General features: G+C 35.9%; 1 protein-coding gene across 9 annotated transcripts in view; it reads left to right on the top strand.

Annotated features, from left to right (window-relative positions):
• Positions 1-15,058, top strand: part of LOC117223791 (insulin receptor) — a 48,955-nt gene that overhangs the window by 18,484 nt on the left and 15,413 nt on the right. For 8 of the 9 annotated variants that reach the window (XM_033476306.2, XM_033476303.2, XM_076522975.1 and 5 more), the window contains 5 exons: positions 6,123-6,917; positions 8,340-8,751; positions 13,144-13,297; positions 13,776-13,953; positions 14,586-14,754. In XM_033476306.2, coding sequence (XP_033332197.1) covers positions 6,658-6,917; positions 8,340-8,751; positions 13,144-13,297; positions 13,776-13,953; positions 14,586-14,754 — 1,173 coding nt within the window. In that variant the 5' untranslated portion in view covers positions 6,123-6,657. The remainder of the gene's footprint in view (positions 1-6,122; positions 6,918-8,339; positions 8,752-13,143; positions 13,298-13,775; positions 13,954-14,585; positions 14,755-15,058) is intronic. The other variant, XM_033476302.2, reaches the window with a different exon arrangement.

Here is a 15,058-nt window from a genome sequence, read left to right as displayed (position 1 = left end):
CCCTGACTGTTTGGGGATCCCAGCGTCACGTATACAATGTGAAACGCGACAAATAAAACGTCTCTGATTGGTGAATAAGACGAACCCAAGAAGGGTATAAAAGAAGCGTTTTTTCTTACCGGACTCTCAGTAGAGTTTGGTCGCTCGATCGTTTTCGCCCATATACCTTCTCTCAATAAAGGAATAAAATAAAGTCCTTTTTAAGAAAAGAATTAGAATCATATTCATTTTCATTCCATAATCCCAACAAATTGAAACAAGTTTATTAACAACACCACTTTAACAAAATACAATTGTACGGTACCACTGTATTTTTAACTTGAAATCGCAGGTGAACGTCGCATTGGGGAAGCACTTCTCTCTTACGAGACGGTGAAACGAATGTCCCCAACGATGTATTCGGAGGTCTATGTATTGTGCCCTTGCAAAGGGCAGAATATCCTTTCTGACAAGAACAGGCAAACGCTTGGAAAAATGTGTGCTGTAAACCTAGCGGAAATCCTTTGGCTGTGCGTGGCCGACTATCAGGTACAGGGTTCCCCGGAAAGAATCATCCGATTTCAAAAATTTATATTTTAAAAAATTACACGCAGTAAATTATAATTCAAACACGAATATAACGGGAAAATGTGTGAGTTTTTGTTTACAAGTGTTCAATATGACTTCCTTTCGTTACACGTATGATATCATTGCGATATGAAAGTTCTTGCCAAACACGGTGTAATGTATCTCTGGTAATTGTTTGTACAGCATCACAAATGCGTTTTTTTCAGTTCATATACACTTGTAGGTAAAGGTGGTACAAAGACAAGATCCTTCACAAATCCCCAAAGGATGAAGTCGCATGGGGTTAGGTCGGGTGATCTCGGAGGCCAACTGTGTAGAACCATATTATCGGATGAACTGCGACCAATCTAACGGTTTGGTAGTTCCGTGTTAAGAAAATTCCGAACCTCCAAGTGCCAATGGGGTAAAAAGTAAAACTCGCACATTTTCCCGTTATATTCGTGTTTGAATTATAATTTTCTGTGTGTAATTTTTTAAAATATAAATTTTTGAAATCGGATGGTTCTTTCCGGGGAACTCTGTATATACGTATACGTATACCTGTAAATGGCCGGACTTATCATAAACCAAGGACACTCGCCGGCAGGACGATATTGGTCCGGACAAGTCTGGCTGCCTGATATGTTACCAGACCCATCATAAACAGCTCGCAAGCGGCCATTGAAGATAATGACCCTCGGAATTTTCCGGGCCTTGCTAGCGATCGGCTCGCTACAGAAACATTGGACACTGTTCTATGTATATCATGCAATAGCTTATAATTAGTCGGGTTTTTCTGCACATGCATAAATCAAGTATTAAAAAAAAACAATAAATGGGAGCGGCAGTGGTGTATGTATTTTACAATGGTGTACGTACTGCTGTCCGTAAACGAGAAGGTGGCACAAAGAAACTTGTATGAAACTATCCCCCACCACTTGATATCCCATCTATCTACTATACACGAACTATACCTATGAGTATCCGTGTTCATAATGCATCTGCACTTATGCATTTTATTATACTTGTACCGGTGTATTATTGTATATACGCCTGCTCGCGTATTTAATATTATACCTATACCCGTGTATTTAAATTACATTGTGATTCAGACTCGGATTCGCTTATTACACGTATACACGTGTATTTGAATTATCAGATGCTGGAACATCTGTTTCAATATATTAGGTTGTAATGTAAAGTCACTATGTATATAAGAAAACTGCACACTTCATACGTTCAATGATTTTATATTAGGATGTAGAAATAATATACATATTATTCTGGATGAAACGAATTATGAATGAGCATAACTTTTTAATGAGAGGGAAAGGTGCTGAATAACAAATATTTTCTATCATATTGTGTTCAATTATCATAAAGTGCATGATATACTGCACCGAATTCAATCTACTTCTGACTGTCTACACTACACTATTCTGTTCTACACTGACTGTTCAAAATACAATTTGCTACATTTTTCTTGCTATATTTATTTAAATTAAAATAATTTACCATTTCTCTTAGCAATTAATTGTACTCGTTTGAATTTTATGAAATGTATTGTTATTGAAATTATAATGTAATAAATGATGCTTTGAAAAACAGTGTAGGGATTCATTTCATTTAATCTTCAAACGATGGATCTAAATTTTGGTATTTCGTATAAGGTAACTATAGAATTTTTATTCTATTTGCAAATTCTCTCTATATTGTCATTTTTTGCTTTTACAAACTACGTTATTGTCACTCATCTTGATATTTATTATCAAAATGGACGTATAAAGGATCAAAACCGACCGAGAATGAGACGAACATTGCGTAATTCGAATTGTTCCGACTGATTTGGTAGCAAATTGAACAATGATTAACATCAGTATGATGAAGCATTTTATTATCGTTTCTGTCGATCTACTGCCTCTTGATTTCACCAATTATTATTGATTACTGACGAATAATGAGGAGAATGGAGCGAAACATTCGACCACAGAAGTTCATTTTCTCCTACATCGATTTCGTTTATCGGGATTCCAACAAATGAAACTACACTGCAGTTCCTCGAAATATTTTTCATTTATTCCATGAACGTTTAATAGAAGCCTTGAATTGTTTTTAGTGAGCTCTCGCCTGATGAAAATCATTAACTACCCTCTTAATCCTCTACGTATAGATCTGTGTAACTTAAAATCTACTCTTTAATCTCTCGATACTTTTAAATTTAATTGAAATGCAGTAAACCTTCGTCAAGTACAAGTATAATTTCTTTCTATACAGAGTGGGGGGGGGGGCGGAATTCGTAATACAGAGAGTGATTCTATACATGAAAAAATAAAATACAAATTTGGTATAACATTTTTTTATCAGGGATTCCGTTTTCGAGAAAATCGACTTTGATAATAATTGTTGCGAACTGTGTACTTAAGTGCTTAAGTGAACGGAATGTTCGTAAACACTATCTCGGACGGAGGCAAGTGAGGTAGAAGAATAGACGTCAATTTAAATCCTTTACAAAGATGAACAAACTTTAAAGTCGATTTTCTCGAAAACAGAGCCCCGGATAAAAAAATGTTATATCAAATTTATTTCTTATTTTTTCACGTAGAATCACACACTGCTCAGTTGTGCTGCGGATTCTGTCCCATACTGTATATCCTCTTTGAAATTTCAATTTCCATTTACGATCTTTCAAATCATTTGCACTTCAAACCACTTTTAATTTCGATGGGTTTGATAGTTTCCATTCATACCAGCATAACAGCAAAGAGAAACGATTTTTTTCGATTCAACATTTTTGCGGAAGCAGTATGATAGTATAGAGAGATTTTAGTGTATCAGAGAAGCTGTAACACACACACATGACCTTATGGCAGATCGTTGAATTGGTCTTGACATGAATTACAATAATATGAAGTAAAGAATATGCAATGCCACTTAAAAAAATGAAGGTAACATCGTCTTTTTATTGAATAAACTAAAATTTTTTAAAATTCAATATTTTATCGTGCAGTCGATAGAAAACCGATAAACTTTTATTCGATACATCTTTTTTGTCAGATTAACAGAAGTGCTCGAGAAACTGTTTGCAAAAGTTAAGGGAACACTCTGTAAACCAGTATAAAAAGCAATGCAGTTAATTAATTACTTTCGCATCATTAAATTAATATTTCATTTATTCAAGCTGAAGAACTATTTGATACTTTGGTTGGTACATTGAGCAACGAACTGCTCTCACGACTTCCTGTAAACATGAAATGTAGCATATGCATCTTATACTAGACATCCATTCAATTATAGTTATTTACTAAATAATTTCCGCATTGGTAGATCCACTATTTTCATTTAACTCTAAATATTAGAATTTATTTAGACCTTTCACTTTATTATAATGTATACTTGGACTAAAAGATTTGTTCAATGATAGCCTTTATATGTCAACAACTTTACAGCAAAAAATGAAATACCGGTCATTTTGACCGGCTGGGCAGGTTCAGTGCTAAATTGCAGAATATGCAATTACGACTGCAACGGACAGAGTAATCTTTTTGTTTTATATGCAGATAACTATGTAGTTCTGTGATAAATCATCACTGCAATTATTCTGTCGCCTGTAGAACCCGATTCTACACAGATACACTGAATTCGATTGGCACAGGGAACAGAGAGTCACAGTTCTTTTTATTTTATCACCGACTTCCTGCGAATTTCACAGCCTACTGCGCGCGCCGGAGATAGCATTTACCTACTTTTCGATCTTTAACTTCGTTTACTTTTACCTCGAATCGCCGGGAAACATTCACTTTCGATATTCGAGATACGAGGGAAGGGATAATGATCGTGACTGTCAAATTCCAGGAACCCCCACCGGAACAGCACAGCGACGCAGGTCGCGGAGATGACTATGAAAATGTTCATTCATGAGTTTTGGGGTTCGCTTGGAAGCAATCTCTCTTTTCTTTTTAACATTCATTCACGAATCCATTATCCTTTATGAAGACCGTCGACGTTTGGCTCTTTATCGATTCGTGGAATATATGTATGTAGTGTATTGTTGGAATAACGTGTTTGACCCATTAAGTTTCAACCAATAATAATGCGATTTTCCCGTGTACAATTGTTTATAGAAGTTTTCAGAGAAGCGTACATCTAAACGATATCAAAATATTTATTGGGCTAGTATCTTTTTGTAAATATTATAGGATCGTTTTAAAATCTTTTTTAATATTATAGGAAGGAACTTAAATGAAATTACTGTATTCATTAGTTTATGAAAATTTAAAATATTAGACACCATGAAAACTCACTACGCAAGAAAGACGTATAAAAATGAATTATGTAAATGATTTAAGACAATTGGTATATCACGTATATGTTTATGAACTCTCAACCATTAACTATGTCATCATACATGCAATGAGACTGTTAAAATATATTGAACAATGTTAATGAAGCTCGACGATAGCATAATATATGTAATTGAACTAATATTAAAAAAATCTTGTATATGCAAGAAATTTGCATTGTATGCAAAATACAAGTATATATTTACTCAATTTATTTCTTCAAAAATATTCAATACATGCCTCATAATGCTTCCTAAACTGTAGCATTGTACTGACACCGTAGCGAACTTCGAATTCTGTCGATTTTTATCACCCATGACAAAACGTCGTGTTCTACAGGGTCGCAGGAATTTAATGGGTTAAGTGATCGTTTAGTGTCACGGGTTTGATAACGACTACTGTCACAGAAAGTGTGACCTAAAAGGAATATCACAGATAGACTTTTAGAAAAATGTCTAACAAGTACTTTTTCTATTTACAGTGATTCATAGTTACGGGGTAAAAACAACACTCAGCTTTTTTATAATTACCAACATTCGTGGATCGCGGACCAGTCAGACTAACGATCAAATTATGTAAAACTTATAAAAATTATATCGAAATTGTCACTCAGTATAAATTTTGATTTCTTTAGAATTAAATAATCGCTTATTCCTGTTTGTTCAGATTGTCAATGTCTGCTTTATATGTATGTAGTTTTCTGTCGTGGTTAACGGTGGTTTTATAGAAAATAGATTTATTAACCTTTGAGTCCACTTGTTTTTTAATCTTCTATTGATCTCCCTCCTAGTCTCGAAATAGAATTGTAGCAAATGAGTATCGTGTAATATCTCCGTTCTGGCTGCTTTATCATTATCTTTCATTCCCACACCTTTGATATGTATTTGTAGTCGTTATTGTGTTGAAACTCCCAATTTTCCGTTATTCTTTTCTTTGCGTATTGCAGTATTTTTGCCACGACATTTTTCAACAACAAATTTGATTAAAATCCCTGATATGCTGTTTGAGATTCGACATGTGTTATTGTCCTTATCGGCACGCTACATACTTGACAATAATCATACTTGATACTTGACAAACTGTAAGGATAGATTCAACTATTTAATATTAACCATCTAGAAGCTGTGAATGTCTCGAATAATATCTGTAGTTACTGTCAGTCGTTGCTGCGCCAGCTCTATGCAAACATTCGATATCGGATAATCCATCAAAGCGTATATGTTCGATTGCTTGCAGACGGACTGCAGCCATGGGAGCCAAGAAGTTCTTCATCTTCAACGAAGAACTACTCTGAACATTGCCGCGATGTGAGCATTGGTGCCGCTCTGGAAAGTTAGATAGAAGTGCTCCAAGCATTAGTTGGCGGAGTAACTCTGCCAGGATCCTGCGGAGTCGTCGAATCTCACCGGAGAACGATCACAGATTGCAACGGCGAACAAGAACTACGAGAATGTCTAAATGAAGTCTAGAGGTCTTAGCGAGATCAAGGAGGAATCATCCGCGGTGCATCAGCTACAGGGCTCCACTATGCTGGAGTAGCTGCTCAAGATCCTTGCGAAAATTGCGAAATTGACAAGGCTCTGCTCGCGAGAAGTAGACTGGAAGAAGAAGAAGAAGAAGAAGATTGGACACCGTGTAGAAGCACGCAAACCGTTTTCTTGAGGTCAGGTCGGCAACCAAGTGGCTCGAGGCCTGTAATAAGGGGGCGGGATAATTTAAAAAGATTTGACGATAGCTTCGTCAATAGGAACAGTGTCGATGCGACAGGGAGATGAGGATGAGGTGGTCGCTGCTGATCGTCGTATTCCTCTGCGTCGCGGCGCGGTTGGCGCGCTGCCAGGACACGGCCTGGCTCAGGATACCGGAGAATTACTGGGAGAACGACCACATGAGCAAATACGATCTTGCTCGTGCGGACCAAAAGGACTACTGGGGGGACCACTGGAACAGAGACTCGATTGGATCAGGCGATCCCCAGTTTTACAATCGAGTCGTTAACTACAGGAGCAACAGGGCCATCGATGTCTCTAGGTACTTTGTTATTTCTTATGTCATCGATGCGGAAGAGATGGAGACTGATTTTGGGGTTGGATTTTATACGGCGATGTGCTTTAAATAGGACTCGACGATCTGAAAAACGCGTGATCTTTTGATATTTTTTGGGGAAAAATTCATGAATTTGAACGAGTGCTTTGTATAACACTAAACTTGCCACGGTCAAATCATCGATATTTCTCATTTTACAATTATAAACATTACAAAGACGCTTTTATGCGGAATAATTATTAAATAAATTATTGCAGCAATTACTATAATAAAAACTGCAGAAAATCTAAAGAAATTGGTTCTTGTCATTTTTATGAGACAATGAGTACTCTTAAACGATAGTTTAGCTAAAAAGCTTCAGAGTTCTTTATACAATTGCACAAAGATCAATGCTAATCTCAGAGTTCTCTGTTCTGTCGCTTATTTATATCTGCCACGATCGCATAAAATCTGGTCGGAAGAAAACATTGAGGGAAGAGATTCCGAACAGTTTCTCTGTTGGCACAGCTAAAACAATTTCCCAACACAATTGTAGCTGTAAATATGTTGAACTTTTACAAACAAATCGAAAATGTAGATTACTCGTGAAAAGCCTACATTTTCGATTTATTTGCTTCGATGTAATCGTACTGCAATAGTATTCTCCTTCTTCAGATCATGATTACATCATTCAAAGAATTCCGCAAAAGTTTATTCAGATAATTTTAGATTAAAAGAAATTTTAATTACGCATAGCTTAAATAAGATGACGAAAATCGGTAAACAGACAAAAAGTGACGAAAGACTCTAGGTCATCGTTACTGGACTGGCAAGGTATGGATGATCCCCAGTCTGAAAATACAACAAATTTCTGAAAGATTGGGAATATGTAGAGCATATACATATATGTAGATATGTACTACACTATTATTTTTCTTTGTGTAAATTTACTTTAAGGGACAGAGATTAACCATCAAATATTCGACTATTTTTAATTTTTTACTATAATTTGCAAACTGTGCAAGTAGAAAACAAGTTTTTAAGTAAAAGTTACTTTTTTTTTGTCCAAATCTATCATATGGTGTACGATGAATATCGATTATTTGTTTATAATTTTTCCCAATGGTGTAAAGAATTAACAAATGTTAAATTAACAAATAACTTAAAGTGAATCTACGCAAGAAAAAAAATTTCGTAATACATATCTATACGCATGTGCTCTATATATCCCCAGTTTGAGAATTTGTTGAATGTAATCATCCCTTGTAAGTATGTGAAGGTTGTGACAAGAAGGAATAGTATACCTTGGACCTTCTGCGCAATCAGAAATGTTTACTCAGTAGATTTTCTCGATCCCACGAGTGTGGCCACAGCCAATTGTTCCAATTCCAGTCATCTAAATGAAATCTTTGTTCGCCATTGACACAGATCGTCAGAAGTGAACACGAAAATGAATCAGCAGCCGAGCCAATCGACGAACCTTCCGAAACCGAGCACGAAATTCACGATAAGGCCGAGGAGATTGAAAAACGTGACGATCGCAGACGGTGTTTGTCAGAGCATCGACATCCGGAACAACGTGCAGTATTTTCCGGTGATGAAGGGCTGCCGCGTGATAGAGGGCTACCTGCAGGTAGTTTTGATCGAGAACAGCTCTGAGGCAGAGTTCCAGGATATTCAATTTCCTGAATTAAGAGAAGTCACTGGTTACGTCCTCTTGTATCGCGTGAACGGCTTGAAGAGTCTCGCCAATCTGTTTCCGAACCTCGAGGTGATACGCGGCAATATTCTGCTGACCGACTACGCCTTCATGGTCTACGAAATGCAAAATCTCCAAGAGGTGAGTCTTGCAGAATGCTTAATATTTTCATTATATATTTATTAAATCTATATTTTTATATTAAATGCGTGCAAAAGTTTCATTCTTTTCTCGGATTTTTCTGTATACAGAGTGAACCAGTAAAAAGCACCATCTAAAATAACTCTGTATCCACTGGTTGTATCAAAAAACTTTTCAATTTAACGACACCTAGAAATGGTTAATAAGGGTTACTTTATAACGGTGAAAAGACTGTAATTGGATTACAAAATTTGTTCTATAAAAGTCTGTATAATTTCAGCAACGTCAAGGAAAACGATGCATCAGCGGAGTACAATTTGATCTTTTTAGTTCTTATTTTGTAAGACATCAATATGTCCTTCAGTTTTTTCAAAGACAATGCACCCCGACTTTTAACACTTTGCGTGAATGGCATTATTGCGACTTTTGCATTAATGGTTACTTATTTCATTGGTTCACGTTATATTGGTGAATAATGCTACAAGTATGTGATACATAAGAATAATTTTAGTATGTCCCAACTGTTCTAGTTATATTACAAAGTTACGTGTAGGAGTACGCTAGAATGATATAAACGGTTAATACCATGTTGTTGGTGGTAGAAAGACGAATTCAGCTATCTACTATCTACTACTACTATCTACTATCTATATAATTATTTGATAGTTTGTAACATTTCATGAATAGGATAGGATGAGGCTAGTAAAAATCTGGATATGTATTTTCTTACTTTGTATAAACTATTTTGTATAACTATTATACTTTAATTTAGTTAACGCTATTGTTTCTTATGATTTGCAAAAAGTTAGTGTGTACCGTAAACGAAGTATATCTTTAGCTTAGTGCAAATATAATCCTGGGTCTCATCGCTTTAAAATTTACTCATGCCATCGCAAAGCGATGAATTGATCTGTGCAAATGGTTTTGTTTTCAATGCTTGGTGATGTTCATTTGATACTATTGAATGGACTTGATTAAATGGACTTGTTTTTTGTTGGAACTATTATTTAAATACATGTTTCTTATTAGCTTTATTGTTTAAATACATTGCTATGCTTCTCATCTATATAAAAAAATGATTTTTTCTGTAACGTTTATTAGTTTGAAGTTGATGTCTTACTAAGATAAGCCTGTCTTTTTTGATTTTTCAAAGATATTAAAGAACATTTTCAATGATATTATAATATTTTCATACCATTGTGTACCAATAATTTATTATATATAATATATATATATAATATATTGCTGGAAATATTGTTACAACGTTAAAGCATTACACGAAATACATGAGTACCTGTATATTAAAAATTACACGAAGTAAGGTTCAGAACTGTTAATTACACGTGTACTTAAATACATGTGAAATAGGGATCTCTAATATTAATAGACTTCACAAGTCAGAGACCTAAGGTATACAGTTATTAATTTGAATTTTATTAATTTAACTTATTAAAAAAAATGTTATTGTGTTATGTGTTAAATTAAATGTGTTAAATATGTGTTAAAATGTTATGTGTTAAATTTAACTTATTAAAAAAAATAACAGTTTATCTCATGAAGTATTTATTGGAAATGGTTTGAAAAATATATGAATACACAAAATTCGACAAACTGGATATAACTTTCGATTTAATATTTTCACCGATGATGGGAAAAATGTGAAACAAAAGTCCTGTCAGCAGGTCAAAAATTTTTCAGCGAGTACGGAGCTTCCCCTCGTAAAAGGCCATTCATCGCGTGGTCCGTGTTATTTTCGCAGGTGTGTTGTGTTTGAAAATAAACCTGAATCAATATTCGCTTAGACGGCAAATATTTATCTTACCTCGTTTCGCTTTTTGCGATTTATAGATATAGTAGCGTGCTATACGTCAATCGCAAGCAACAAGTTAAATAAGTTAAATAACAAAATCCGTCGTTTCAAAAAATTTTTTACAGCCAATAATCACAAAGATCAGTAGAAATTTTGTAGATAATCTAACAAATAATATTCGTAACTGCTTGGAAGCATTAATTCAAGTAAATGCAATCATTACTAAACATAATACAGTTTGTTTACGAAAAAATGTTGGTAATCGTTTCAATTGAAACTAACAATAAGTAATCCACGTACTGCAAGAATATATACAAGTAAAACTTTAGGTATAGAACGGTAATAAATCGCGCTAACGTTCACGCAAATCGTTTAATCGTTAACGCAATTAATTCAATCCACTATTGTAACTATGTTAGTGAGAATGAAAACTATACGTGGAACGCGCTACTCTGCTTTCCGAGAATTTATTACCGGTTTGTTATCGGTCGCGAAAAAGGATATTTAAATATTATATAACTATTATATAACTAAACGTCGTTTATTTGCATAACTTTTGGCGAAGTTCCGAGTCCCGAATGACAAGAAACAGTGACCAATGAGAGGCGAGATCAGCTGCCGCAAGGTGGCCGAGCCAGCTCAGCTGGTGTGAGTCGGCCGAGCCAACGGCGCCAGCGGTCGAGCGGTCGAATCCCAGTTCAGCTGGCGCGAGGCGGCCGGGCCAACGGCGCCAGCGGTCGAGGCGGTCGAATCCCAACTCAGCTGGCACGAGGCGGCCGGGCCAACGACGCCAGCGGTCGAGGCGATCGAATCCAGGCTCAGCTGGCGCGAGGCGACCGAGCCAATGAGCGGAACTGGGCTTCGTGCGCTGGTTAGCTGGGCCGCCTCGCGTCAGCCGTACTCGATTCTTATTGGTCACTGTTTTTCGTTAATAACTGGTTAACGGTGCCTCGGAGAAAATTTTTGTAAAGGAAGAAGTTGCTTCGAATGATCCGAGGAACCCACCATTTCCGGATTGGGAGACATTTTTGGGACACCCTGTAGACTGTTGTAAATCTATGTGAAGACAAAAGAAGTGTGAAACAATGCATATGGAGACAATTATTTGATTCAAACGATGAGCGAGTGAGCTACTAGAGCAAGCCACTATAGTGGCGCGTCGTCCAGAGAGATGACATCCGCGAAAGCCACTATAGTGGCGTGTCGTTCTGAAAGATGATATCCGCGGAAGCCACTATAGTGGCGCGTCGTGCCTAAAAGGTTAAAGCAAATCTTCTTTTTGTAGTTTGGTTATGTCGAGATTTTGCTATCGACATCGTGACAATGTTATTCGACAAGTTAGTGCAGATGAGGTTAGGGGATGTTCATAAGAAAGAGGCGGGAAAATTGGAATAACAATAGTACAGCGTCTTTATCTCATTGATCCTAAAGTTACCGAGGAGAGTTTTTTTGAATGTAGAAGTCGAATATTCTTAATATTAAATCTACCGTGCATTAAAAGTAACTAATATGTATTGCTGTACAAGAATGGCGAGGTTGAATTTATTTAGATGCAATAAGTTTAGTGTGAAAGTAACACCATTTCTCTTCTGCAAGATGTTATCAAAACTTTAATTTCTTATTTCTGTTTATGCCTGTGGTTGTAAGGAAAACGATACGTGACACACGCATGCTTTCACTCCCTAAATAGTATTGTTTCGACTTCTTAACACTAATTCTTCTAGTTGACACTGTTTTCTAGTGTTCTTTCTACGGTGTCAATATGACGTTTTCTTTACTTTGCCTCAAATATCTCATATTTGTATAATTGAAGTATGTAAAGAAAGTGAAATTAATCCTTAACTATTACACCCCGCTATTAGCGGTCTCACAGATCGCTGTTAATTAAATACCGTATCTTTTATTAGTTTATTATGCAAAGCTACAAATTTGATGTTGTTGCTAGACAATAGAGTTTAAGAATATCTGTACGTTATATTCAAGTTACTGAAATTGTTAAGAAAAGAAAGACTTTTCAATATGACACCTGTTTGTGACAATTAATAAATTGGATTTTTATTTTGCATAAAGATTCGCTATTTTGTTATCATAAAACAAGTCGAGCAATGTTTATGAATAGATATGACGCCGACAATTTGTCCAGCGAAAATGAAACAAACACGTGCATAATTCATCTGATTTTCTGCGATTAAAGATCATAATTGATGAACATCAGATGGAAACAATTAGAGGTTTGCAATCATGGGACAAACTAAATACAGACGTCCACGAGTTTGGGATGAAGTGAGCAGATAGAAATATTGAAAAATAACAACATTAATTTCATTATGCAATATTTATATTGTTGTAGCATCAGTGGTCGGTTTACAGCATTAAACGCTAATTTATTGACCGATCATTCCCATGGCGTCTCCATGACGAGATGCTGGTCTACGTAGTTTTGTTTCAATTCGCCTGGCGCGGCTAGTTGACCCCGTCGGTCAAGTGACTGTAATTAGCCAATCGAATTAACCGATAGTTCGACCCCTGGTTGCTAATATCGTGTCTGAATCATTCAAGTCCACACGGTTCTCTTCTTGTAGATTGGACTGAAAAAACTCATGGAAATCTCCAGGGGCAGCGTACGGATCGAGAAGAACCCAACCCTTTGCTATACGCACAACTTGAATTGGGATCTTATCGTTTCGGCTGGCGCCAATGTTATTAAGGATAATCGGGAGGAATCGTCTTGTCCAGGTATGTGTTAATTATGAATATTATTCCGTTCTGTTTTGAAGCGGAATAAAATTCTGATTTCTTTTCGTCAATATTTAGGCATTCAAGAAAATGTAGGCACACGATGAATATAAATCGTTGTTTCTTTTTAGAAAGTATTACATTCGAAAATCTTGTAATCATTATAACTGTGACAAAGATATTCATACACGGTCCTCGAAATACGAAAGCTATTCACTTTTTTCTGAATCGGAAACATTTGATTCTTGTGTTATCAAAATCTAGAGATGAAAATAAATGAAGGTATACAAAACACACATCGAAAAATTTACTTGGTAATGGTATTGGAACAAAACACTATAAAATGTTTAATCATTGTGGTATAGTGAATAAATGAATGCAGACAGAGAGATAACTATAGTATATTTTTATGAAAGTATAATGCAGCAACTTTAATAGTTGCGTTTATAGTTCTCTAATGTTATGCATCGTGTTCCAGGTTGTTCACATTGTCCACAAGGTCTTTGCTGGACCGCGCAGCACTGTCAAAGTTTGGAGAAACCAAAATGTCACGAACAGTGTCTGGGCGAGTGTCGTGGTCCAACTGATAGCGATTGTTACGTTTGCAAGCATTATCGACACGAGGGAAAATGTGTGGAAAAATGTCCCTCGCATTTGTGAGTAATAACATTGTAATATTACCGTCCTTTCTCTATGCAAAAGATAAAGACCATCTTGGGATGGAAAGAAAAGAGCTTCTTAGTTGGAGGATACCCGAAAGAGTATTGTCATTTGCCTATCACTGGCTTATGTCAAGTTTACTGGAAAGCCTTTTTATTAAATTCGTATAGTGATCGAATACTTTTACATTGCGTTCATTACTACACTTTAAAAGAAGACTAAATCAATGAAAAGAAACATTATTTAGCACGTTAAGTGTCGAATATCAACTCCAAAAATTGCCACAATATCAAGGTTGTTTAATTCATATTAGCTTAATTCTTTTGTATTCTAAAAATCCTAGTAACATTAGTTTGTTCAATATATTACAATAAAAATGAATTTCACAATCTAATCAAAAATTAATGTCATCCATATGTGATCGATGGGACAATGATTATTTATGGCTAGAAAGAAATCACCTGGAAGAAATGCGAGTCTAATTGATTGTTAAGTCCACGTAATTTTGCTACTGGTCAAATTGACAGTGTCAGTGGATCAAATTACGAGGAGACAAGGTCACGTCTTAGCCTTCTCCCCGGTAGTAGACAATACTTACGATTACTGAATCGCTGAATCGGTATCGCAGATACGCCTATCTCTCAAGACGCTGCATCACCACGGATGAATGTGTGAAGATGAATAGTCGTTTGAGGAGGATATTCGTGCTGGAGGAGGGACAAGCTTGGAGGCCATTCAATGGATCATGCTTGATTCGGTGTCCTGAGGGGTACGAGGACGCTCTAGATCAAAACAATGTAAGTTTTTATTCCACACAGGCACAATTCCATCTCATTTTTTAACTCTTTACTTGTCGCGATTTAACACATTGAACGCCACGCGAGTTACGTTTAACTTATGATTTAACTCCCGAATCAATACCTGGAATCAGTCTTTTAGTAATTGTTCTTCAGGATTAATACAATACGATACAGTACAAAATTTTTACCATGTTCAATTTCGTGATTCATTATTTTTACAGATTTTTCTTGATATATAATAGAAAGTTCAAAAGTCTGTCACTATATAACATGCGCCATAGCCTTTTTCTCTCTTTTTTTT

The sequence above is a fragment of the Megalopta genalis genome, chromosome 6 (genome assembly GCF_051020955.1).
Source record: "Megalopta genalis isolate 19385.01 chromosome 6, iyMegGena1_principal, whole genome shotgun sequence".
NCBI classification, from domain to species: Eukaryota; Metazoa; Arthropoda; class Insecta; order Hymenoptera; family Halictidae; genus Megalopta; species Megalopta genalis.
Note: the sequence above shows the minus strand (reverse complement) of the source record. Positions and strands in the feature narration are given on the sequence as shown.